The sequence below is a fragment of the Pseudochaenichthys georgianus genome, chromosome 6, assembly GCF_902827115.2.
Source record: "Pseudochaenichthys georgianus chromosome 6, fPseGeo1.2, whole genome shotgun sequence".
In the NCBI taxonomy this organism is placed as follows: domain Eukaryota; kingdom Metazoa; phylum Chordata; class Actinopteri; order Perciformes; family Channichthyidae; genus Pseudochaenichthys; species Pseudochaenichthys georgianus.
The window spans coordinates 30494459-30518618 of record NC_047508.1 but is presented as its reverse complement, the minus strand read 5'-3'; the positions used below and the strand labels follow the sequence as shown (position 1 = coordinate 30518618).

At 40.1% G+C, this 24160-nt stretch overlaps 3 protein-coding genes across 4 annotated transcripts; all 3 read right to left on the bottom strand.

The window, feature by feature from the left end:
• Window positions 1-117: 117 nt before the first annotated feature.
• On the bottom strand, window positions 118-4161 carry morf4l1 (mortality factor 4 like 1). Its single transcript, XM_034085176.1, has 12 exons — window positions 4018-4161; window positions 3137-3183; window positions 2977-3044; window positions 2797-2883; window positions 2527-2604; window positions 2388-2413; window positions 2152-2243; window positions 1944-2045; window positions 1753-1841; window positions 1458-1630; window positions 678-762; window positions 118-593 (listed from the first exon to the last, which is right to left on the bottom strand). The coding sequence occupies exons 1-12, from the start codon at window positions 4055-4057 to the stop codon at window positions 509-511; spliced, it is 972 nt and encodes a 323-aa protein (XP_033941067.1). The 5' UTR covers window positions 4058-4161; the 3' UTR covers window positions 118-508.
• A 1570-nt stretch (window positions 4162-5731) lies between these two features.
• Window positions 5732-14788, bottom strand: pias1b (protein inhibitor of activated STAT, 1b). The gene is made up of 14 exons (XM_034085409.1): window positions 14765-14788; window positions 12606-13038; window positions 12346-12430; window positions 12091-12138; window positions 11603-11693; window positions 11362-11496; window positions 11144-11249; window positions 10881-10954; window positions 9622-9782; window positions 9102-9235; window positions 8853-9027; window positions 8583-8722; window positions 7696-7733; window positions 5732-7597 (listed from the first exon to the last, which is right to left on the bottom strand). Exons 1-14 carry the CDS (start codon window positions 14786-14788, stop codon window positions 7259-7261), a joined length of 1983 nt encoding a protein of 660 aa, XP_033941300.1. The 3' UTR covers window positions 5732-7258.
• A 1327-nt stretch (window positions 14789-16115) lies between these two features.
• skor1b (SKI family transcriptional corepressor 1b) lies at window positions 16116-23221 on the bottom strand. 2 transcript variants are annotated; one of them, XM_034085867.1, is made up of 8 exons: window positions 23097-23221; window positions 20961-22694; window positions 20550-20643; window positions 20350-20454; window positions 20157-20216; window positions 19695-19769; window positions 17469-17543; window positions 16116-16768 (listed from the first exon to the last, which is right to left on the bottom strand). In XM_034085867.1, exons 2-8 carry the CDS (start codon window positions 22680-22682, stop codon window positions 16671-16673), a joined length of 2229 nt encoding a protein of 742 aa, XP_033941758.1. In that variant the 5' UTR covers window positions 22683-22694; window positions 23097-23221; the 3' UTR covers window positions 16116-16670. The 2 variants fall into 2 exon arrangements, with proteins under 2 accessions (XP_033941758.1, XP_033941759.1); XM_034085868.1 differs by having other exon boundaries at window positions 16116-16765.
• Window positions 23222-24160: the final 939 nt, after the last annotated feature.

Genomic DNA, 24160 nt, shown 5'->3' with positions numbered 1-24160 from the left:
AGTATTAGTACCAACATTCAAAAGCACCTTACTCCCCCTTTAGATAAAGAGAAGGACACCACATCCTACCTTGACCCAACTGCAATACAAAGGCTTAAAAACAAGATGAACCAAACATTTGAGAATGAGATTTTTATTAGAAAATGATGACAGCCTACAAGACAAATTTAGCCAGCATCTGAACCGAGACAGATAACAAAAACATAATCACGATGAAATTCCTTTTCAAAAGAGCTTGGTGACAAAAAAGAGAAAAGTATCATAGAAACTAAAAAGTGGTACTCAAAAACATACCAATACAGGAAGAGCGTACTCAGCAGCTTTCCACATGAAAGAAAATGAATTTGTCCAGGGATTAGTGTGATCTTGCTCTGATTCTTCCTTAATAAATCCAAAGATCTCGCACAATCCATTCTCCAAAGGCTTTTTGTGAAATCACATCCTTTTCGACAGGTAAGAATGTCGTCTCCGAACTTCAACACACAAAGGCTTCAGATCCCAAAGAACCTTAAACTGCCTTGCGGTGGTACTCTGGAGGGGCAACTTCATAGTCACTTGCATTGAAGAGCGATGCAGAGTTCTTCACAAGATACCTGGAATAGAGTTACATTTGATTTATTAAAAAAGGTGCAGATTTATCACCGAGTCTTATTGATAACAATGTTGTGACTACTCACTTGAGGAAGTCTTGTAGATAACTGAGCAGCAGGGCAAGGCTCTTTTCATCCAGGGGAGTGTACGCCAGCATAGCTCCAATTCTCACTTGGAAAACCAAACAAAGAAAGGATTTATTATTTTATTTATTATAACCACCACATTGCCCGCGGCAAAAAAAAGTTATCAAAAGAAGCAGGCTGCACTCTTATTTCTAATATCCATGTGCAGATTGAGTTGATGTGGTTTACCTGAGTATTTGTTTTTGTAATGCTCGAGAGGATAACATATAAGCAGGTTAGGGCTGTTTTAATGTTCCGAGTAGAAAACCACCTGTCCATCATTTTAGACGAAGTTGTGATTTTAATCGTAAGGATTTTCAAGTCAAAACTCAAAAGAGTCAGAGAGAAGTGACTCAGCCATGTGTGCCATGGAGAATTTGTAAAAGATCAGACACCAACGTATTTTTTTTACTTTTGGTAGTTAAAGCGATACACATTGGGGTCGCATGTATTCTTTTTAATATAGCCAGACTTGTCTTTGAGGCTAATAAGAATATCGACTTTGTAAGGGGTTAATAATGATAATGGCGGAGCAAAAATAAAAACCATAACTTCGGGGCCGTGCCCAGAACCTTATTCAAAAGTTGGGAGTCCATGGGGGAATAATTAGATCTCTAAATTGGACAGTTTTACTTTGACTGGGATCACTTCTACATTCAGATTGCTGCACTAATTCCACTGCAGAAAATCTGATTTCTGTAATAAATACTACAGCAGGTAATGTTGTACAGGTGCTTTTACCAAAGAGTCTGAGTAGGTGAGGGGCGCCATAGATTTGAGACATAGATGTATCAGGATGGTTGGCCAGGATGTCTGCGTACTGCGGCCTTTCAAATTTGTAGAGAAGTTGTGTGCCCAGCATGACACTGAAATATTCCTTGATACCAGCAACCACCTCGTTCACTGCAAACTCCCTGAGCAGGGGAGGAAAAACGAGTTACATATCGATGACACAAAGCAAGTCATGTTTTTGCACTGCCTGGTGATCTACAACAGCTAAGTAAGTACTGTAAGTAGTAACAATGTGTGTATTTACTTGCTGTCAGAGTTTCCTCTTGATTTCTTGTAGTTTGCATAATCTTCCAGGACTGAATCAACGTTCTTCTTGGCAGGTAGGTGGAAAAGCTGAAATCATGAAACAAAAAAGAACAATGCTGATAAATAACTTTGGAAATGATATCATGCAAATACATGTGATTTATTTAATACAATGCTGCGGTTAATAACCTGTTTTTGTCGTGTAATCAGGTCCCAGTCATCAACAAGCCATGGTTTCAGTTCCTCAGGGATTTTTACTCTCACCTCCACTCGATTTATGAAGGTCTCCTCCTGAAAAAACAGGAACCGATGTCAGAAAAGCCACACAACGAAGCTTATAGCACAATGTTTACACAGGTAATGCCTCAAAAGCAACTTGGTCGCTTTATTAACTCACACTTTCAACAGTTGGGTCGACGCGGGCCCTCTTCTTTCGTGGAGGGTGGGTTGGGTCTCCTCCTGAACTAGTTCCTTCACCGGCACCAGGAGCTGCACATTCAGAAACATAGCTATGTGTTATTTTATCCATAAAAACAATGACGGTGGAAACACAGTTGCAAAAACCTGATGATTTGTATTCTAGAGAGCATGCACGTACACTAATATGTAAATACACAAATACGATGTACTTACTCTTTTGTTTGTTCTTTTTGGTTTTCCTACAGAAAAAGAATAGAAAGCAAAGGCGTAAACATGTGTTTTTTTTAAACATTGACTTGGCAGGAAACATCAAATCAGATGACGGGTAGAATAAAGAATGACATCAACTCACACATCATTTTTCGGCGGGGGAGCAGGTATTTTCTTATTTGGCGCAGCACCCCTCATTCTCCCTTCTACATAATGGTCTCTAAATTAAGAAAACAAAAAATGTTCAATACTTAATACATCGTTCATTTTCAGGAGATTAGAGGACACAGACAGTGGTGTTTTTATAAGGCTCTTTTTGTGGACCGTGGCCATAAAAAACTCAATATATTTACATTTTAAACATTGAAATTAGTAAAAAACTCAAATTAAAAACACGAGATGATAGACTTACTGATTGGCCCTCTGAAGCTCTTTCTGTTTCTGCAGATTCGTGTCCACATACTTTAGCACTCTGCTTTCAGGAACCCATTCGTCCCAGCTGAAAGACAAAACACCATGAAATTAATTAATCCCATTGAAACCCTATACTGTACAACTCTTAAAAATGTCATTTATTTTAGCAAACACTTACTTCTTATTCCAACCACTGTAATGAATAAAGTATTTGATATGTTTGTCCTTGATGTTTATCTTAACACACTGCAAAGAAAGACATACGTTATTGTCAAAAATGTACCAGACACAGGGAAGGACCACATGATCAGAGAAACAGGCTAACTAAGACAGCCTACCTTAGCTTCGTAGAGCAATGGCCCATGAAAACACAGCACTCTTTCACCTGGACAGAGTGTCGGTCAATTAAAATCAGCATGAGATCAGTTCGAGTGAATCACGATGAAAATGTAAGGCTGACTAAACTACTGACATACACACAAACAATTATTTATTACACCTTACATTTTAATTATTCAACAAATGTCTGGTAGCCGAGAACAATCATTACATCAAGGGGTAAAGCATTTGTTTAAGCCGAACAAGTGGGACTCATCAGTCAGGCTAGTGTCAAGTTTCATTTAGTAGCAGACTTGGTTTGATCTATGTGTAAAGCCGAAAAAGTAATCAGTTATTTGCAGAAATAGTTGACCAATATATTTGTTATATATTAGCAAGTAGCTACACATCAACTAATCCTAAATTACTTTCGATGCACGAAGCTTTTTGCATTTCTCTGAGAGCAGCAGAAAAAACACTATGACAACAGAAGTTAGCCAGTTAGATCTCAGATCACAGTTCTACATTAAACGGTATGTAAAAATAATACAGTCTATGGGGAGAACAGAAAAGTGGGCGGTGAAATCAATGGGAGCTAACGCTGCATGAATGAAGCTACCGCTTATAGTCAGAAAATCCCAATAACGCTAACATTAAAACCACACATTTTGCAGGTATGCTCTTGCTAATATAACACGATGTTGAAAAGAAAATCAGGTAGTGATACTTCACTAAAGCGGAGGGTAAAAACGATCAAATCTGTTTAGTGAAACAACAATAGAGGCTAACAGAGATAGCGGTTCGTGCTAATGCTAGCTAACAGACACCGGATATTTCCGAAGGTCCCAGCCCTCACCGAAACCATAAACCTCTCGGAAAATATAACAAGACAGTGTATTACCTTCTTGAAATTTAGGTTTCGGGTCCTGTTTCGGCGCCATTCACGGATTAAACTAACAAAATATGGGGAAAATTGCTAGCTTCCATTCCAGTCTGAAACGGTGCCGCTCTCTACATACGTCATAATCAACGCGATGACGCAATAATACCGCGACCAAAGATGTGGCTCACGATGAAATGCCACATTTTAATTTATGCAGAGTGAAAATAACAAGTAAACGTGTTTTTGAACGTCTGTGTTGTATATTTTTCTCTCTACATTTGTATTCCGTTTTTTTTAAATGATAATAAAAAGTATGTTATTTGTATATTTATATTGCTGCTCCTGAAAGGTCCACAACATGTACCACATACCACATTTTTAGTATATGAAAAAACAGAATAGAAAACTAATTGTGGCACCTCTATAGTCATCATTCTGAAGCTAAAAAACATATAGGGATCAGCTGAGACTTAATTGAGGAGTTTTATGAGAAAATAATGTATACAGATTATGGCTTTACTTGGTCCTGTATATCACCCTGATTCAGTATAGGATTTCACACAAAGCATTAAAAGCTCCTTTGGTTTTCCCGGCTGGACAGACCCCGGTGCAGCTTTATTTGTGCCAGTTTTTGGCTCTTATGTGTAGATTGGTTTGGCTCACTGTCACTGACAAAACCTAAATACAACCGAGCCATTGTGTTGCTATTGGTTACACCTAACCAAAATGTGTGCTCAAATTGTGATTTAAGGCAATGTGTTATGAAGCCAGAGATGTGCCATTGGCATAATTACAAAGAGAATTCAATTAAAATGGATACTTTTACTATCAACTGATAAATTAAAGTATCATTTGAATGTTAATAAACTCACTTATTAATACAACGATTATTCAATGAATGAGTCGAGAGTATTTAGTTGTTTGTCTATTGTGACAAATGAATAATTCAATTTAAAAAGGAAATTAAATGAATGAAATGTATTTAGAAAATACATTTCTCCTTTTGCTACATGTGTGTGATTCACATACACCACCAGGAGCCTGCCCCGCGACATTTCAAAAATGTGTTTGATAATGTTCATTATAACTAAACACAGCAAACTCTACACTTCTGTGTCTGACGTTAGGCCACGAACAACCTCATGCCTCCCTCTAAACACAGGCCATGTGAATAAAAGTAATATGAAAGCAAGTTTCTGAACAAGGACATTTAAAGCTTGATCTTACCCTGAACTGTGTTAACTGTAGCTGCAATACAATAAGCTTAGTTCCCCTCACCACACCAAGGTCCCTGTCAAATCTCAAAACCTATTGATCCATGACTGGTAAATCAATGTCTGAGAACTCAGCGTAAGGGCATCTGTTTCATATCAGTTTCAAAGATTTAGGCAGTTTAAAATAGGCGGAGCAGGGTGGGAAATATATTCAACAATACAGATGGACACATTTTTTTTGGACCAAATACCAAGAAAACTAACGTCACTTCCAGCCTCAAATGCATTTTATGTTTAGTGAGTTAACATGAACACATACTGACCTTTTTCTTCATCGAATCTTTGTAATTCAAAGGTACTAAATTGGCCTCTGATTTAAGGGTATGCTTTTTAAAGTGTTTCAAAAGTTTGATTAAGTTTAGGATTTTCACCAAGCAACTAACTGGATTAGAAGACGTCTCAGTGCTTACGGTAACAAACACATGCAGCTGAACAAAGACTGTCACCAGAGACACTCCAAATGTGCACTTTCTTCTGTTTAATTCTTACAAATATCAAACAGCACAGTAGACCTTGTAGCGGTTCAAAATGATCAAAGCCTCTATTGAGTTATTGACATAATCTGATAGTAAAACAAAAGAAAATGTTACAATGCATGTCAAGCAACTATGACATTTTTAAATAGCATTAATTATATAATTACAAAAGAAATATCACATACAATGACAGCAATGTATATTCATGAATCAAATGAATGCTTAAAATATATATGATAATAAATAATCCTAATTGTAAGCATAAATCAAGAAAAATAAAGGTAGGGGATGCGTCCGTAATAACTTCAATGGTTTTAACTTCTGGGCCAAAATGCATGTTGTGAAACACTCGAAGACTAAGCTATCACAGCTCTCTAAAAGGCGTCTGCAAATACACTTAAGAAAGAAAGGCTCTGCATCCTGAGGCCTCGCCGCAGAACAGCTCGCTCAGGACGAGCGTTCAGCTCATTCGCAGAGGCATGCAAAACGGCAAACGACTAAGTGTGAATGCATCACTGCTCCATACAGCCTTTATGTAAAGAAGCAAATGCTAAAATCAAACATAAGGACATCATGAAATGTTAAATAAAGAATGAAGTGGCTCGGAAGCTAGCTCCGTCTTGAAAGAGGTCAACCTGTTACGTTTCTGTAGTTTCCTGTGTATATTTTCAAAATAAAATAGACGTAGAAAAGTACACAACAAAGAGGCTGCTTGCTGGACTAGTGCCATTCATTCACACCGTGTAAAAGCCTGGTCTTACAATACTGACTTACTTCTTATTTATATGTATTTTAGGTACAGTCTAACTATACACTATAGTTCATATTTGACTGAAACAGGCGAAGAGTGCAGTTATGACAACAGAAGGATCTAGCATTTGCAATTCTAGTGGCAACAGTTCCTAGAGGCATGAGGAATGCTTCTTAACAAAACCGCATACATACAACATAACTTACATCATAAATAATTTCTTAAGAATAATATGACCACAGCATGAGTGTCTTACAGAAAAATCTACAGTGATGGCTAAAATGGCCAGATCTTTCTGCTGTCAAAACATTTTGACAGATATGATGCCATTTAGAAAATAAAGAAAAGTTTTACATTTTCCTGTTTTGCCTTTTTTACATCTATAACAATGCCCATTTTCTTTATATTCTAAATATCATGTTACATAAGGTATGACCTCATTGGGTTCTGTGCACATAACATTATACTGAAATAATGCCATCAACATGGAATATCGAAACAAAACTGTAAAAACCAGGTACAAAAGGTACAATATAATCAAAGGACCACGTGAAGGGGTGTGAAAAAAGTCTTCAGTATTCACAGAAAAATATCAACTGAAGTAACTCACCGGATAAGAAGCGTCCTAAGTTTATATACATATGATAAGTAAAATTGAAAATAGATTTTCCTCTCTGTACATAGCACTGTATTCTTTCATCTTCTTCCTTATTTACAAAGACCTCCCGGTCTCCCTTGTCTGTTAGTTCTGAGTGGATCTAGTCAAGAGAGATAACGTCAGATATGGAGCCATAAATGGCCGCCGCCGCCGCTGCAGCTTCCACCGAGGACCTGGACAGTCCTGAGAGGTTGTCCCTGTCCCTGTCCCGCTCTCTGTCTTTGTCGTGGTCCCGCAGGCTGCTGGAAGACACCAAGCTGCTGGTGCTGCCACTGTTGCTGCCTCCGTTAGTGGCGGCCAGCGTGCTGCTCCCCGGGGTGACCGACTGCTCCCGCAGCATCTGAGAGGGATAGGGCAGGAAGCGGTTCAGGAGCAGGTCGTGGTCCTCTGAGGCAGACGCTGAGGCTGCTGCTGCGGCGGCCATCACCATGTTGTAATGCTAACAGGACAGAGAAGAGTTACCATTAACATTAAACTACCAGACATAAACAAGGGCAGTAGGATTCTGCTGAAGGTCAGGTGTTGCAGTGAATATACCTGATTGTCGCCTTGGAGGAAGGAGAAGAAATTTAAATCTGTAAGAGAAGACACAAGACTCAACAACAAGGAACACACATTTTTCACTATGTTTCAATGTATAAAACATGCATTGCTTCAACATATTGAAACAAAGAACGGCTGCTGTAGTCTCCCACCCACACTTGCTGCGAGGCTATACTTCTCCTTGAGCAGATGGAGCTGCAGCAATGACCCTAACACCTAAGGTAAGCTTCTTTACAGAAATTGCAGGAAATTGACAGGAATTGTGCAAAAAAAACAAAACGAAAAAAATATGCTTCTCATAACTCCAGAAGCCTTTTTTTCATAATCAAAGTAAGTGATTGTGTTGTCTGTAGATATTTGAGGAAATTGCAAACAGGAACAGCCAATACCTAATTCACCAAGTAGTGGCTATTTAAAAAAAACATAGACAAATATAACTGTAAAAAATGCAATAGCACGATTATCCCTTATGTTGCGGTTAATCAAATATTAAAATGACTACTGGTAGTTCAATTAGCAATGATCATAGTAATGGCAGTTGCCGTGTGTAAGGGGTGCACCATTTGGTCAGTTTTGTCTGAGCACACTTTAAAGAGATGGGGCCGTTATCCACAGGCGTGATTCAAAGCCAAAACTAGTCTTCATCTTGGTAGAAATGCGATCACCTGACTATCAGGACATATCGCTCAACCACATCTCAGCAAGTAAACACAGCTCAGCGTTGAGCTTTTCAGCTTTGGATGAACCTTAGAAGACACATTCCTTCTCCAACGGTATGGACTGAACACATGAATACTGTTGCTAATAATATTTCGATCATACATATGTGTTTATTGTACAAAGACAGACTCAGCTAAAGCTTATTGTAGTGACAGTCGTACCTGGCAGGTCACTAGTTGTGTGATAATAGTGGCGATAGTCCTGGATGAGGGGAGGGGGGGGAGGAATGTAGCTGCTCTCCACAGGGGGCATGCTGGGATCTCTGCTCACTGGAGAGTCCTGCGTGTGTAGGTTCAGTACTCTGAGAGGAAACACAGCGACATCACATTAGTCCAACAAAGGAAGTAACACACCAGAGCGGAGCACAAAGATCTTAAAAATACATCAGTTTACTGTTATCTAACTTCCTGTTTTGTGGTTTGGAGACTCACCCCTTGCTCGGAGACGGAGAGACGGGGGACAGCGAGGGACAGGGTCTTTTGAGCGGCGGTTCGTCGTCCAGCTCCTCCTCTGAGGAGCTGTCGAGTGTCAGGTCGATCACATCCACTTTCTTGTTGTTGTCGTGTGATCCCCGCCTGTGCTCCTGCGGGTTGGTCTGAGACGAGTCTGAAAAGGGAACGGTTACCTCACACTGTGCTCAATCAAACACAGGAAGACCCTGAAATGCACACGCTACATACCGCTGTCTACGCCGTTGTACGAAGCGGACACCTCCTGCACCTCTCTCTTCGACCTCATGGGATGCCAGTTTCCATCTTCTTTGAACTGGATTTCATCGCAGTCAGAACAGCTATTCAGGATTTCCATGAACAACCTGAGAAAAACAGCAGGACAGTTCAAACAGTTTGGCACCGTTGCAACCAGTATAACATCAGCTTCAGTAGATCGTCATCCTTTAACACTGATCATTTGGAAATACAGTATTGTTGGAAATTAAAGCTGCAAATTATATCTGGGTTTTTAGGCAGTTATATATATATAAAAAAAAATACAGAAGGTTGCTTTGGTGCAGGCGTCAGGTACAAATGAGATAACATATAAAGCAGGATGGTCAAGTAAAGCAACAATTGCATTATTTTGACTCCTAAGCACTCCTTAGATTGTTTTAACACAATGAAGAGGGAATATTATGTAAGGTAAATTGCATTATGATCATGTCAGACAGTAAGCTAGCAGGAATGTGTGCCGTGTTGTGCTCACCCGTCGATAATGAGGTGTTCGTACGGTGCCTTCTTGTCGCAGACTGGACACACCCAGGTCGGCTTCTTCTCGTTCATTTGGATGTAAAGTGTAGCATCGAAGCACTGAAGGTGAGAACACGTGAGCGCTCTGCAAGGGATGGTCAGCCTCATCTTCCCCAGCTAATAGAGAAAACACAAAATAAATGTTACTTCATTAAATCATGTATGCACCATTTCGTTTGATTGGACATAATATAATAATAGGGCAAAGCAAAACATTTCCTTTTAGTATCGAGTGGTTTTTGTCTCCCAGCCAAATAAAATACAGTCTTTTGTCATTTGAATCCCTAATTAAAGTTTGTTGATCTATGTTACGGCTGCTGCCTTCCGGGTCGTCTTTATTGTGTTCATCTGTGTGGTATGTAAATGAGCAGTGCGATTGCCCTGACGTCATTGGCTGCCATCTCCTGGTCCGCCCCCTGAGGATTGTGATTGGAGCACGCTGACCCAACACACTCCAATCGCAGCGCACAGCTGGCGCGCACCTGCTGGAGATGACTTCAAAGCCTGGGGACAATCATCACTCTGGAGGCTCTGTGATGTGGGACAGACGCCTCTAGCCTTGTGGTGTATTTACTTGCTTGGTTGATGTTTAGTGCTGTGGTGTTATGTGTTAAAGCTATACTGTTTAGCAGCGTGTTAAATCTGTGCTTAGCAAGATATTGCCGTATAAATTGTGTGAGTAGAATCCAGGTTAGCTTAGCGGTTAGCGCCTGTTGATTACAAGCAGCTGTGTTTTTGTAAATGGTAAATGGTAAATGGACTGTACTTATATAGCGCTTTATCCAGTCTTTAAGACCCCTCAAAGCGCTTTACATACTACAGCCTGTAGCCTTTTTAGTTTACTTATACCACTCTAGAAGTGAGGTTTTGTTTTCCTTTTGTGTATTACCCTCTGTGTACAACCTGTGAAACTCTCTTTTGGAGTTCTCTCTTTTGTTGATTGTTAGCGATCAGCATTTGGCACTTTGTTTATGCCAGGCTGCACGCCTTTATTATTTTGTCAACACTATTTAATTATAATAAATCCTTATAACTATTACCAATTCCAACTGGTGTGTGTTGCACTTCCTCATCCCTAGTGGGGACGTAACGATTTATGAATAGGCGGATTGACAAACTGGTTCTGTAAGTATATTATGAAGGCTACTAAGATATTTCTCCCAACAATCTAAAATAACTTTTCTTTAGAGGAGCAGTGTGTAGTGGAGTATTTACAGGACACAGAAGAGAGACTCGTAGGCTGGTGGTGGCGATCTCACTCTCTGGATCAGCTGTTAACTTCTCTTTAACTGTCAGAGAGAAAAGACAAAGATTAAATGAGTGTTTCATTCAAGTGGATTCGTCAATTTGATCAATACACACTAAATAAAACAAGAGAACATGGAATAACCTATCTTTAATTCCCGGATCTCCATGTCGTTGTCACAAAACAGTTGTGACAATATGAAAGTTAATTTATATGATTGTCTTTGACTTACTCAGAGCTCTTGAGTGGTCCGGGTTTCTTATTCCTTTGGCCCGTAGTCTTTGCAACAACACTACAGAGGACTGCTGTCTTACCAGATACACAGCCATGGAAAAACTCTGACAGAAAAAAGATAGAAATAATGAGCGAGTGAGTTACACCGACGCATCTAATGTCCTTTTTAATGGGCTATGCAGATTGAATCCCAACGCTTTGCTAACGTCTTCTTACCCTCCCAATTTCTGAAGTCCATGACACCACAATGGTGTTGGGTACTGTGGTGGACAGTCGGACCAGAGAGGTGATGTTGATGGAGCGACTGGGCCTTTTTGGTTCAACTCCATTTTTGGTTGGGGGAAGATATCCCTGCAGAGAAAACATCCAACATCAGTGACCTCGATTCTCAGAAATTGGTGTCGTGTTACACAGAAAGTATGATAAGATTATCCAACGACAAACTGCCGGGACTCACCGGGAGATTACAGGGTTTGCCGTTCACCTTCACACACAGATTAGGGGGGAAATGATCCTCCTGGGGACAGCTGGTCTCTGATAAACAAAATCTGAAAAGGAAGGAAATAAATGACAGAAGCTCTAATGTGAAGGACAAATGTAAAAAACTAATATAAGCGCTTTGAGCTCCAGGAAAAGCGCTATATAAATGTAATGTATTATTAATGTATTATTAATGTGTTTCTCATGCTAATCTAAAAACGTCCCAGCTTTTTTAATGAACATGCCTTAAACTGTAAAATAAAGAATATAGTTAAGGTTGAAGTTAAAACTTGGGTGAGGGTTAAAATTCTTTCATCTGAAAAAGATGGACATAAATGACAAAAACTGTACAAATGACAACTATTTCTGGAAACTTCTCAAAACTGAGAGAGGCTAACCGAGCCCCAATATTCACTAAATGCAAATGTACTTATTGGTTAAAAGAGAAATGTATGTTCAACATACCTTAACTGGACTTGAACAGCAAAGTCACATTTGGTCCCAGATATGTCCCTAAAGAAGTGAAAAGAGTCAGAAGTCAAATGAGGCTGGCCCAAAGTAAAACAGCATTTAAAACACATCAGTTTACTACGATTGCTTGCTGTGTCAGATATAACAGCTGCATTCTAAATCAAGTAAACAGTACATTGAAAATAGTTTGGTAGTAACATTGTGTTTTTTCTTCCTTCTCGTCTCTTACCAGAGAGCTTTCTCACTTACATGGAGCTGCTGATCTGTGTAACTTGGTGCGGTGTTAATGCAAAGGCATAACATGCTTCCTGGAACCGCTGACTGTTGTCTGAGGCTACAAAAAAGAAACCACAACACAGCATGACACTCAGAGGGGAAACCTTCAGCACTTCCTAGGCACTAATGGCAACTCATATTGAACTTTAACCAAGCACGGTTTTGAAAAGTCATGTTACAGATATCTGTGGTCACAATGCTCCATCACCCACAGCAGGAAGTGGTGGACTCACCCAAGCTGGTTGGCTTAATGAGCTCATCCAGAACGTCGTAGAATGGCAGTCTCTGCAGCTTGACATCGGGGTGAACAGGATGCAGGGCGGAGGGGAGGTGGGACAGATTCAGCTCATGCTTCGGCCCGAGTAAAGAGACCGGCAGCAGAGGCGAGGGGGAACCGTGGCTGTCAAACCCCAGCTGGGCGAGGCCAGCGGGCAGGCTGGAGGCCGAATGAACGCCAGGCAGAGCCAGGTCCACCGGCGAAACCATTTTGGTTGGGAAGCGCCGTCTGTAGAGCTCTTTGATCTTCATCTGCACTGCCGGACTGCACCCAGCCTTCAGTAGGTGGAGAGCTTTGGTCAAAAGTTCGTGTTTGCGGCCGTGCTTATTCCGTCCTGCATACCCCAACAACACCTGGAGCTCCGAAACTCGAAGGCTCATTACCATTTGCTGGAAGGAAAAAAAAGTGGCCAAAATGGTCTATTATTACAATATTATTATCACAAACAAGTCTAATTTTTCTCGTTTAGACTTTACCACTTAAAGCATAACTATTAAATCAAGTCTGATTTATATATTTCAAATCCTGCTTGGAGAAGTACGATTTATAGGGTTTCTTTGGACTTTGTCTGGGTACAATAAAACCACACTATAAAAGCAGACACAGTATATTTAACAAACAAAGCCACTAAGATAATTTATACTTAATCAACGTATAGCTGTAATGAATAAAGCATCACTGCACATGCTGGAAGTGATAATACAGGGGGGGAAACAATAGCATGAATATCTGCACAAAATAATGGAGAGACGGCGTCTAGAGACAGTGTCAGCGAGGTGTCAATTCAAACTTTGATAAGTAGCTTGTGAAGATGTATTAGCCTGCATTATACCATGCAGTGGTCGTTTTTGTTTTGCTTTAGGATATTTATATTTCCAACAAATACATTCTATAGTGTATAATGCAGTCCATCAAAGCAAAAGGTAATGTTACCTGATGTTACATTAAAAAGGTACTCGTGTTTTCATGTCCACCATATGTATAGTACTCATGAACTACGATGTTTAAAACGTGCAATGTTGCTCTACACACCATTAAAACACATAATGTTTGCCTTAAAAGACAACCTGTCATTATGAAGAGCATAATGCAAATGTGACTTTCAACCCACTTGATCAATCAAAGTCATCTGAATGTTAATTGACAATCCCAATTAGCTCTCAATGATGGACTGTAAAAGTTGAATATTTTAGTAACCGTAAACATACCAATAATGCTTAATATCTGGCTGCTTAATACCACATGTTGTGCCAGATGCAAGTGAAACATTGACATACACTCACTAAATGTAAATTATATACAAATGTATGTTAAATGACTTGTATACAGTTTAGATTTAATAAAGCTAATGATGAGTTGAGGCAACAGTTCAGAAATTCGTTAAGGACGTGAGGAGATGAAAACAAACCGTTTCACAAAGAGTGTTTTTTTTTCAAATATGAATTACGTTATAATATAAGAGGGTAGAAGAAGGTTGAGGGACACATTTAGCAGAGGGTAGCTAACAGCGCCTGTGTGATACCGGTGTAATCTGACTGAAACAGAACCTAAAGACACAGTATTTCGTTTATCTCGTCTATTCAAACAATAATCGCCACATAAACAACATTACAGTCAACAAGACTGTGGATAGTGACCATATTTCGTGGACTGCTCCTTCACATCAAATACAAAATAACGCCAATGGAAGCTACATTGCGCTTGTCTTCCAGGGAATAGACAGAGCCCATTTAAAAACAGATATTGCAGTTCACCTGATGCTCTACTGATAATGTCAGTTACCTAACACCACAGTGCCGTCGGGTACAACACGTAGAAATGAATGTTGTTTTAGTATTTGTCTATAAGCGATATCTGGCCTTATCTGCAGGTGAGCCGCTCAGCGGAGGCAGCCTAACGGAACGTCGGCAACAATAACAAAGCTAATGCTAACGAGCTAGCCAGACAGCTAACAGCTGGTCCGGTCTTCACTGCTCTGTTGTTTTGGTAATAAATGCTTTAAAAGCAACACACATCGGGTCTCTATTTTCAAATAACAATGGTGCTATGATTTGAAATTCAAATCTTACTGTATGAACTGCTTATTTGTCAAGCTAATGAAGGGGCTCGCTTTACCTTCAGTTCCGCACTCTCCGCCATCTTGTTACATTATCTGCGCATGCGCAACGGCCATCCTCAAGGGACAGCGAAATTCAAAATTGAGTGTCGCTTCCTGACCTCATACAGCAGGGGGCGCTACCGCAGCATATACAAACTGTGTTGTAAGTAGATTTACTCAAGTAGCCTACTATACTTTAATACAACTTCAAGGGACTTCTACTTTACTTGAGTATTTAAATGTTTTCTTACTTTGTAATTGCTTCCTACCCACTAGCCTACGATTTAGCCTAAATTGGTAAATGGTGTGCTTTTACTCCATTAGCCTATGTATTACCTTTAGTGAAGATTTGGATCAATGAAGTGAAATATAAAACAGCACTTAAATAAGACTTTAGTCACAGGAGTCACATTCACAAGCTACCCTGCAGCATACAAGGTAATTAAAAATATCTGCACATTTATAAGGTTTAATAAACTTAAATGCGCCAATAATTATCATCAACACATTATAGGAAAATGGGCCAATCTGCCTTAGCGTACTTTTGTTGGTACTTTAAGTATATTTTGATGCTAATACTTTTACACGTTTTCAATGCAGGACTTTGAACAGAGTATTCTGGTGGTACTTAAGTATATAAGTATACTTCTCTAAATGTAGCCTATCTGAAGAACTGTATTCTGCTCGTAAAAGAGTGCATACAAAAAGTTCCGGTTAGGATGTTTCTTCCCTTTTATTAAATGTACAGCCTGCATATTTTTTATCTTTAAGGATTAATCGATTATTTAAGTTATCATTGACAGAAATAAATGATTACCATATTGATAATCAACTAATCGTGTAAGCCATGCACAAATGATGAACAACATAAAAGTAAATAAATGTGCTGCTTTTCTCCGCTTTGAATCATTGAAAAATAAACACATGATATTTTGATTTAGACCGTTGGTCCGACAAAAACTTGAGGACGTCACCTTCAGCTCTGGGAATTGTATTTAGCGACTATTTACTGCAATGTATGGCTATGTCTGTGAAAAATCAATTAATTGATCAAATACAAATATGTATGGAAAAATAATTAGGCTAAAAGTTGCATTCATACAGCGTTTCTCATAAAATATGTTTTCTTATTGATAAGTTCCTCTTTTGGCGATCCATCAAGGGGCTCCAAGATCATTTGAAAACACACAAAGGTCAAAGTTTCACATGAATCAAAAGCAGAACAGTATGGCTTCTTAATTTAAGCGTTAGGCTATGGCCTATTCCTTTAATTCAAGTTGACAACAATGGGCATGATTCCAAATTTATTTTCATAAAATGATTTATTCATCAACGACAAAACAAATATTACATGAACAAATAGGCTACTCTTAGAATATGTTGCAATACTTACAAGGTCGCAGTGTACAAATAGCTGACTTCTGTAAAGTCTTTAGAAACAGTAAGACATGGTTTGACGCTTCAAATAATTATATTGCAGGCCGATTTCAATGCACAATATTTGTTATAGAAATTACCATAATTAGTTTAAAGTGCATAACATCCAAATGAAGCTATTGGCCTGCAAAGAAGAACATAGAAAATGTATTAGGCTTATGCACAATACTGAGAGGATAAAGAGCAATGCATTGGCTATTAAAAGCCTCCATTATTGACAAAAAAGAGGAAATAACAACCTATTACACACATTGTCATTGCACTTTGCCACAAATAATAAATATCATCAATGGTATCATTTCAGAAAAACAAATTATATATGCAAGATGGACATAAATACTGAGGGTGTCGATACGCATTTCAATTCAATATATTACAAGTAATTACAAGTTAGTCTTCTTTAGACTGGATTCCTCAGAGGTTTTTCATGGTTTGACAGAAGATGTGTCCTTTGTGTCCCTTTTCTTTCATAAAATGTCATCTGGTTCAGGGTGGGAGGAGAGGAGATTTGAAGGAGCAGGATCCGCTGCAGTGGCGAGGAGTCAACATCTTACACGAGAAATGGTGTAAAGCGTCGTGAGCTTCTAAGAAGAAGGAGATGAAAGATCAATAGTGTACGGGAGGGCAAATCGCATGCATTGAGAATGATATTAAAGTATAACACAGAATAGACGTATAGGCTTTTGGGAGTAAAACTCGATTGGTTGGTTGATTCAAGGGGCATGCTCTAAAAATGTTTGGATGTTTTGGATGTCAGTCAGTGTTGGGTGAAGTAGTATTGCCTGTCTTTGAGCCTTGAGATGCAAACATAATCTGCATATCTTCTTAACTGTAATTCCCCTTGAATGTATAACAATTCGCATAACATTTAATCTGAATAGCCTCAAGAGTTTATTTTTTCTTGGTCCAAATTGCTGCACAAAGCGTCTAAGCTATGAGCCCAAATCATCATTTTAAAACCGGAAAAATATCTATTTTTTGTATTCAACAGGTTATAGCTGTATTTATTTTTTGGAAATTAATATGTTAAAATAAAATATTAACAATATAAATTGTGAGAACAATCATGAAGTGTCTACCACATCCTTTCAAGTAATTTGCGTGATGTGAGCACACTTTGCGCATCACAACCGTAAATGTAAGAGTCAACACACGCAAATCCTTGATATCTCGTTTACATAAAGCATCTGAGTTTATATGATGTCATCAATCACGTCGGCAACATGCCAGATTAAATCTGTAATTCCGCTGCTTTATCCGCTCCCTCTGTTTTATGTCTCTCACCTCTGACGATGTGCAGCTGCTGAACCATCTCCTCCCTGTACGACAGTTCCCTTTTCATTTGATCCTGAAAATTATCTGAGGAACAAAAGGCAGGTCAGATTAAAGTCAGTGATGTGGTAAGTAAACTTCCTTAAAAAACCACATCCATTAAAACCGAATTCACAGACACAAAAAGCGTTCAATTAGCCACTATGCCTTAGCCTATATGTGTCACATATTCACGATAACGTAAAAATGAAACAAAAAAGGTGAATATTAATTTAGTTGGATAAGGGCTCGCGATAGTTTCTTTCTAGTAGGAAGTGGATAATATTCACTTGCATGAAATACAACTGAGCACTAGAATGCTTAAACTGGTCCGGCCCGACGCACAGCCTCTAGAGGGCGCTGACATCAAGATAAAGCGAAAACCCGGCCTCTATAAAGGTCCAAAATGTACACTTCACATGCTGTGGTACAAATACTTAAATTACTTTCCATAGTAAAAAGAAAAAAAAGCATTTAGAGAAATAATTCAGTAAACATTAATTATATTCATTTAAAAATGCAACTTTATTGCTGGATTTCTGAAAATGTTGGGTTCATGCAGCAAATACACAATACATCATGATGTGTAAATGGTAAAACAGGTTGCAAAAGTCTCATCTCCTTTTATTCAAACTAGGCAACCTAAAACAAATCTTAATGCAAGGAACTGTTTAGATATTTTGTGTTGACTTGTTTGCAGACCCATGACAGCCCTCCTTATAAGCAATTAGGTGCAGGTGGAATGAAAGCTGGTATTAATGTATAACAGAGGCATTTGCACCAAGTGTAGTAAACCAATAATGTAATACAATGCATGAATGCATTAAGAAAACAAAATGCAGATATGAGTAAGGTCTACCACACTGCTTTAAATCAACGTTAAGTAAGACGCATCACTGGACACTGGACATTTGTTGGAAGGTGGAAGATGATGGAACAATACAATCCAGAACCCCAACATATACCCTAAAGAGTCTGAGGTGAATATACAGAAAACCCAATTTACATTCATTTATATACATCCTACTGACTTTGACATCATGTGTTTTGCATAAAGGTGAGAGCAAAGAAATATAAATGCAATAAACCACAGGTTTTGTCCGATGTCTTTGCTGGTAAAATACTGCAGATTAGTGGTTATTTACACCCACAACTGATGGACACTGATCTTGATTAAATACACTGATCTTAAAATTAAACAATTTTCATAAAGACGTTATAATGTCTTTGTAGAACATTCTCCTATTGCACATCTGAAATCTTGCTAAATGTAATTGCATATCATATGATGACATACTAGATAGAATATGACATGAGATAGACTAATGTTGATATTTGCCCCGCAGAGCATCAAGTCTCCAGTTTTCTGGGATTTAAAACAGAGCGCCAAAAGAGTAATTGAGATGTTTTCAAGCATTTGTGAGAGAAGGAGAAACTCTGAACACTGCAGCAGTGAGAGTATGAGAGATATTGTGTCCTGCAATTCTCCAAGATTTACATGAAGCATATCAGAGTTTATTCTGGGCGTATACCATTTTTAAGATTAAGAATTAGCACATTTTTTCCACCTGCAGAGTTTAAAGTAAAGCCACAAAAGTCAATAACATATCTTGTTGTCATTCTATAGCGGCTGAAAATCAATTTTGATTTAATTTGAATCAAATTGACACTCTCCTCAGCTTTTACATGTTTTTCTTGTTAATAGCTTAATATATTTTAGTGTCCAATTATATTCAAAACAAGCTATTTGTACTCACTATATTCATTTTTGATATCATTTTCATTGAGCCCCTAACTGCACCTGCTTCCCTTCAGTATTTTCTAAGGGAGCAGGGATGTTTTTTGGACAAAAGGTTAGAATCACAAGCCTCTGAAATCTTTATTAAATGTGTCTTTGAAAGAACCTCTTCCCATCGGGAGTGTGGCCCTGAACCACCTAGGATTTTTGGAAAAATGGTGCCCTACAGTATAACAGATTTTGGCTCCGTAAAGCAGAGCCCAGGTGTGCCTCTGTTGATGTGGATTCGGTCGTGCCATGGCAAAGGTTCATGTTTTGGCCTGAATCAGAAACATGACCGGAGAGCAACACTCAACATGCACCAGAAAGACTTTTGACTCTCTCTCTGTCAAAAGACTACTTCTGTGGGTGGTCATAAATCCCCAAAAGTGGGGAAAGCACTGTTGCAGAATTTAGCTTACCTTTCAAGTTTTGAAATTCACGTTCCAGCTTTTTCCTCAGTTCAACTTGCTCTAACAGCTGCTTCTGTAGTTCTTCTAAAAAGCAGACAAAAAATAGAGGACGTTGGAGGAGCAAAGGTACAGCGTTTGTATCATCTTCCTTCTAGGACAGTTTTCTATTTATAATGACAGTGATGAGGACACCATCATCATTTACACAGCCTATTCAGGGCAGGTCTTGCTGGGCCTACATTAAAAAATACATATATTTTTTAAATATATTTTTGGGACAAATGCCAAAGAAGCTGACTTATTGCAAAAACTGAGAAATAACAATAATGAACGTCCAATTTCTTTTGAGTTTTGTAAAAAAAACATTTGTTCATATTGTTGTATTAGTTGTATTATAAGATAATTATAAATCATTGTTAAGTGTCTTGTTGACTGTTAATCATTGTATCTAACAGTAAGACATGGTCTTACCTTTTGCCAGACTTTCTATGGCTCTTTGTGCTGGAGGAGCTCTGGCTGGCGCAGCCTCGCCTGAGCACACAGAACATAAATTAAATTCCTTATATTTGCAAAAAATTTAAAAACCTGTATCTCTTAGACTTTAAACTTAGACTTAGATTTAATAATAAATAAAATCCTACTCTCTGACCTCGGTGTAACTTACCCTCATCCGGCTCCCGCTGGTTCTCCTCGCTGCTTTGTTCATCACAAGATTTCGTTTCGACCTCCTCCACTGTGGAAGACGGCTCCTCTTTACTTGCACTCTCATCTTAAGAGAAAATAAATCGATGTGATTTTCACCGCCAATTCTTTTTTTTCAAACAGCGATTTTTCTTTACAAAAAGCAGTAAAATAAAGTCTAACCATTTGATGTAAGTACTCCAATCTTGTAATTCGCAGGTCTGAGCTGATACGGACTGCTCCTTTGTTGCAGCTCAGCCCTCTCCGGTGTGTACACCTACAGAAGACACAATCACCACTTATTTTAACTTTTAAAATTACAAGACGTTTTACAAACGAATAATAACCAATTAAAAATAAAATCTTAATAAAAATGGCACTCTAAGTTGAAGTGTATATCTTTTTTATTTAAAGTTCTTTTTCTTAAATGTTGTGGACATGCTGCTGCATTTACAGTTTTATCATAAAATACACCGTTTAAAAAAAAAACAAGAACACACATATTTTTCTCTCTGAAAATACACACACAAGTCAAGGAAAGAAGCCCACTTTAGAGAAATGTTACAGCCTGTATTTATCGCCAGTGTCACTCACTTCATTAAAAGACGCAGCTATGTGGGTCTCTGACAGCTGCTTGTTCTGCAGCTCTCTGTCAAAGGACTGGGCCACATGCAGGCTCACTTTCTGGGAGTTGACCGCCTCCTGCAGGCTCCTGGAGTCTGAGTCGGATGGGGAGACACTGTGAGCCCGAGGGGGAGTCCGAGGACACACCGAGGACAGAGGCCGGGAGTCCTCCTCCTCCTTTTCCTCTTCCTCTGGTGTTTTATTAGTCTCTACATCCACGTCCGGCTCGCCCTCACTGTCCACGCAGGGGGACATGGACCGGTAGCTTGAGCTCTCACTTAAAAAATCGGGCGATAAATAGCCAGTGCGACCCCCGTTGAAAGCGCCCCTGTTGCCGTACAGCTTGGCGATACAGTCCGCGTCTTTAATGACGGGCCTGAAGGCGGACACGTAGCTGATTTTCCGTGAGGCAAGGGTCATCCCCTCCAGAGGCCTCGCCTCGTCCCCGGACTTATCGTCCTCATTACGCGTGGACTGAGTGCTGGAGCACCGGTCGTTTTCTACCATGCTGTCTTTTGAGGTATTGGTGCTCCGGTCGCTGTGCTCGGAGAGCTCCATGTCAGTCTGCCTGGGGGGACACAGCAGCTCTGGCGGGGGTTTGTGCTGAGTCTGTGGGTACGGGGGCATGGGCAGCGCGCCGGTCGCGGGCCAGAATATGGGGAAGGAGGGGTAGGCGCTGTCCTTGGTACCCGGCCAAAGGACACCCGGCAGGCCCGCTTTGCTCTGGTCTCCCATTAGGATGTCGTCTTTCTTCTGACACAGGCCGAAAGCTTGAAACCCGTACGGGTGAGGGAAGAGCGGCGGAGGGATCTTTGGCAGCATCCCGAAGCCTTTACTGGGCACGGGGATGACCGGGTAGCTGCGTGTGCTCGACATCCCAACCAGGTTGTCCTCCCGGCTGATGATTTTTGCGGGTATGTCGGGTGATTCTCGGGGACGGGATTGTCCATGTGATTTTGAGGAAGAGCTGGAATCTGACCCGTAGCCTGGCAGCGTCCTCTTGCGACTGCCCCCATTGAACATGGCCTTCACGTCTTCCCACGCGTGCATCACATCTTGCTGGCTACCTTTATCTGAAAGTTGAAGATGTCGTCTCCAAGAATTAAAGTTAGCGGCGTCCGGCTGCGTGTACTTAGACTCTGGCGTGCGATGCGAGTGAAATATAAATTTATTTGGAGAGAAATACATGTTGCAGAAGGAGCACTTGATGCACTTGGCCCTGGAGCTGTTGTAGCGTGCCGGGATGAAGTTGCCTCGACTCCCCCACGCGCACTCGTGAGAAACATCAAAAGCGAAATTCTCTGGAAGTTTAGGAGGCGCGTGAGCTCCTAGGAATGACTTACAGAGTCTCTCAGCCTCGCGCTTTGTGATCATCCCGCAGCGCCTGGAGGAGATGGGCATGGCCCCGGCTCTGCGCAGGATCTCCAGCTGCACGGGGGTGCACTGCACGCAGGTGATGCCCAGTGCCACGCGCCGGTTGTGTATCTCGTTATAGCTGTAAGTCTTCAACAGCGTGTTGGATATCTGTGCGAGGCATAGTCTCTCCTGGCCATCTATCACCAAAGACACGATCGGTACTCCGTACAGCACCGTATGTCCCACCTGGTTGGGCTTCAGGTTCTTGGAGTAGGAAAGTTCTTGTTTCGAGGTTGGCGAGGAGCTGGAGTCTCGTCCAGCAGGTATGGAGTCCATCCTTGAAGGCAGCTGCAGAGACGAGGATTGACATTAAGATGTGGGTTTTGTCTCTTTAAAGGAACATCCTAGTTCATTATTTAAAAACAGGTATTCAATTTTCTAAAGATGAAACATCTAGGACATACTATTACCGGCCTCCAATTTAATAAAGTTTGCACGAAGGGATTTTATTAAATATTTAGACTAATCCAACAATCTAAACACATTTATAACATGTACTTTCCTACTTATAACTCCACTTAAATTGCATTGGCCTGAAACGTTAACATATTCTCACTATTAGGCTATAGGTGAAATTCGGAATAAAATGTCATCATACTAATCTTAAAATATTCTTATAGATGGATTGAAGATATGATCAAACGCTAACATCAAAAGCATATACTTTTGAAATCAGTTGCTCAAACTCACCTTAAATGTTCACGCAGCTCCCCTATGTCGTTATCTAGAAAGCTGTGATCAAGTGGAGGTCAGAGAGATGAGAAGTATACTCTCTGTTGGATGTGAAGATGCTTTCTTTAGGAGTGGGACGCAGTTGTCCGTGCAGCACCGCCTCCCTCCTGCTCGCTGTCCTCCTCTCTCTGCTCCGCGATCGGTGTGTGCATACAGTCTGTGTTGCAGCAGCAGCAGCAGTGTGCACATGGCAGGCAGACTCTGGTACAGCCCCCTATACGACACACACGGCACTCAAGTGACGGCAAAACTTAAGGTGAGGCACTCCCACTCCCACAGACAGCATGCATTAACCATGGTTTCATGACCAATGGAGATGGTTGGAGTGTTGGTCTTATAGCAGTACAGGTCCATGGTTGATGCATATGGATGATGTCTACAATTATCAAATAAAACATGTTATAGCCTATTTTGTCAAAATGCAATACAAAAATAAACATTATTTGTCATTACTGTAGGCTGTTGTGTCGAACAATGCATTTTAATTAATCGTTTTTCAATTGCATCTTAAAAAACGCTATGTTATTAACATTATGCACGGTGGGAGTTGGCATTGCGCTTAAAAACAGCAGGGTCACATTGTGGTGAGCGTGAAGAGAGGGCCCGCTGCTGAATGAGGGTGCAGGCCCTCAACATGTGCTGGTTCCCACGGATTCATCGTTTACCAGCCACACTTCGCCTACATGCGTTTTGACAATAACCAGCTGCTCCAAAGGTCACTCTCTGATCTGCGCTTTGTTTTTGCTTTTCCCCCCTTTGGGCTGAAAGGATAAAAGATCAGACAGAGGAACAATGCGCGCAGCCTCTCACCATACACGACGCACGTTTAACTTTTTTAAGTCAATAAAGCTTTGGGTGAATCATCTTCATGCACACGCCGCGCCAAGCACTGATGTAATATTGATGAAGAAACAGGACACGTTCCTGTTGGTCCTACTTCAGTGCGAGAGAGCTGGATGGCCATGACAATTTGTCTATAATTATTCCCTAATTTCAAGAGAGGAAATATGCTTTGTTAATTT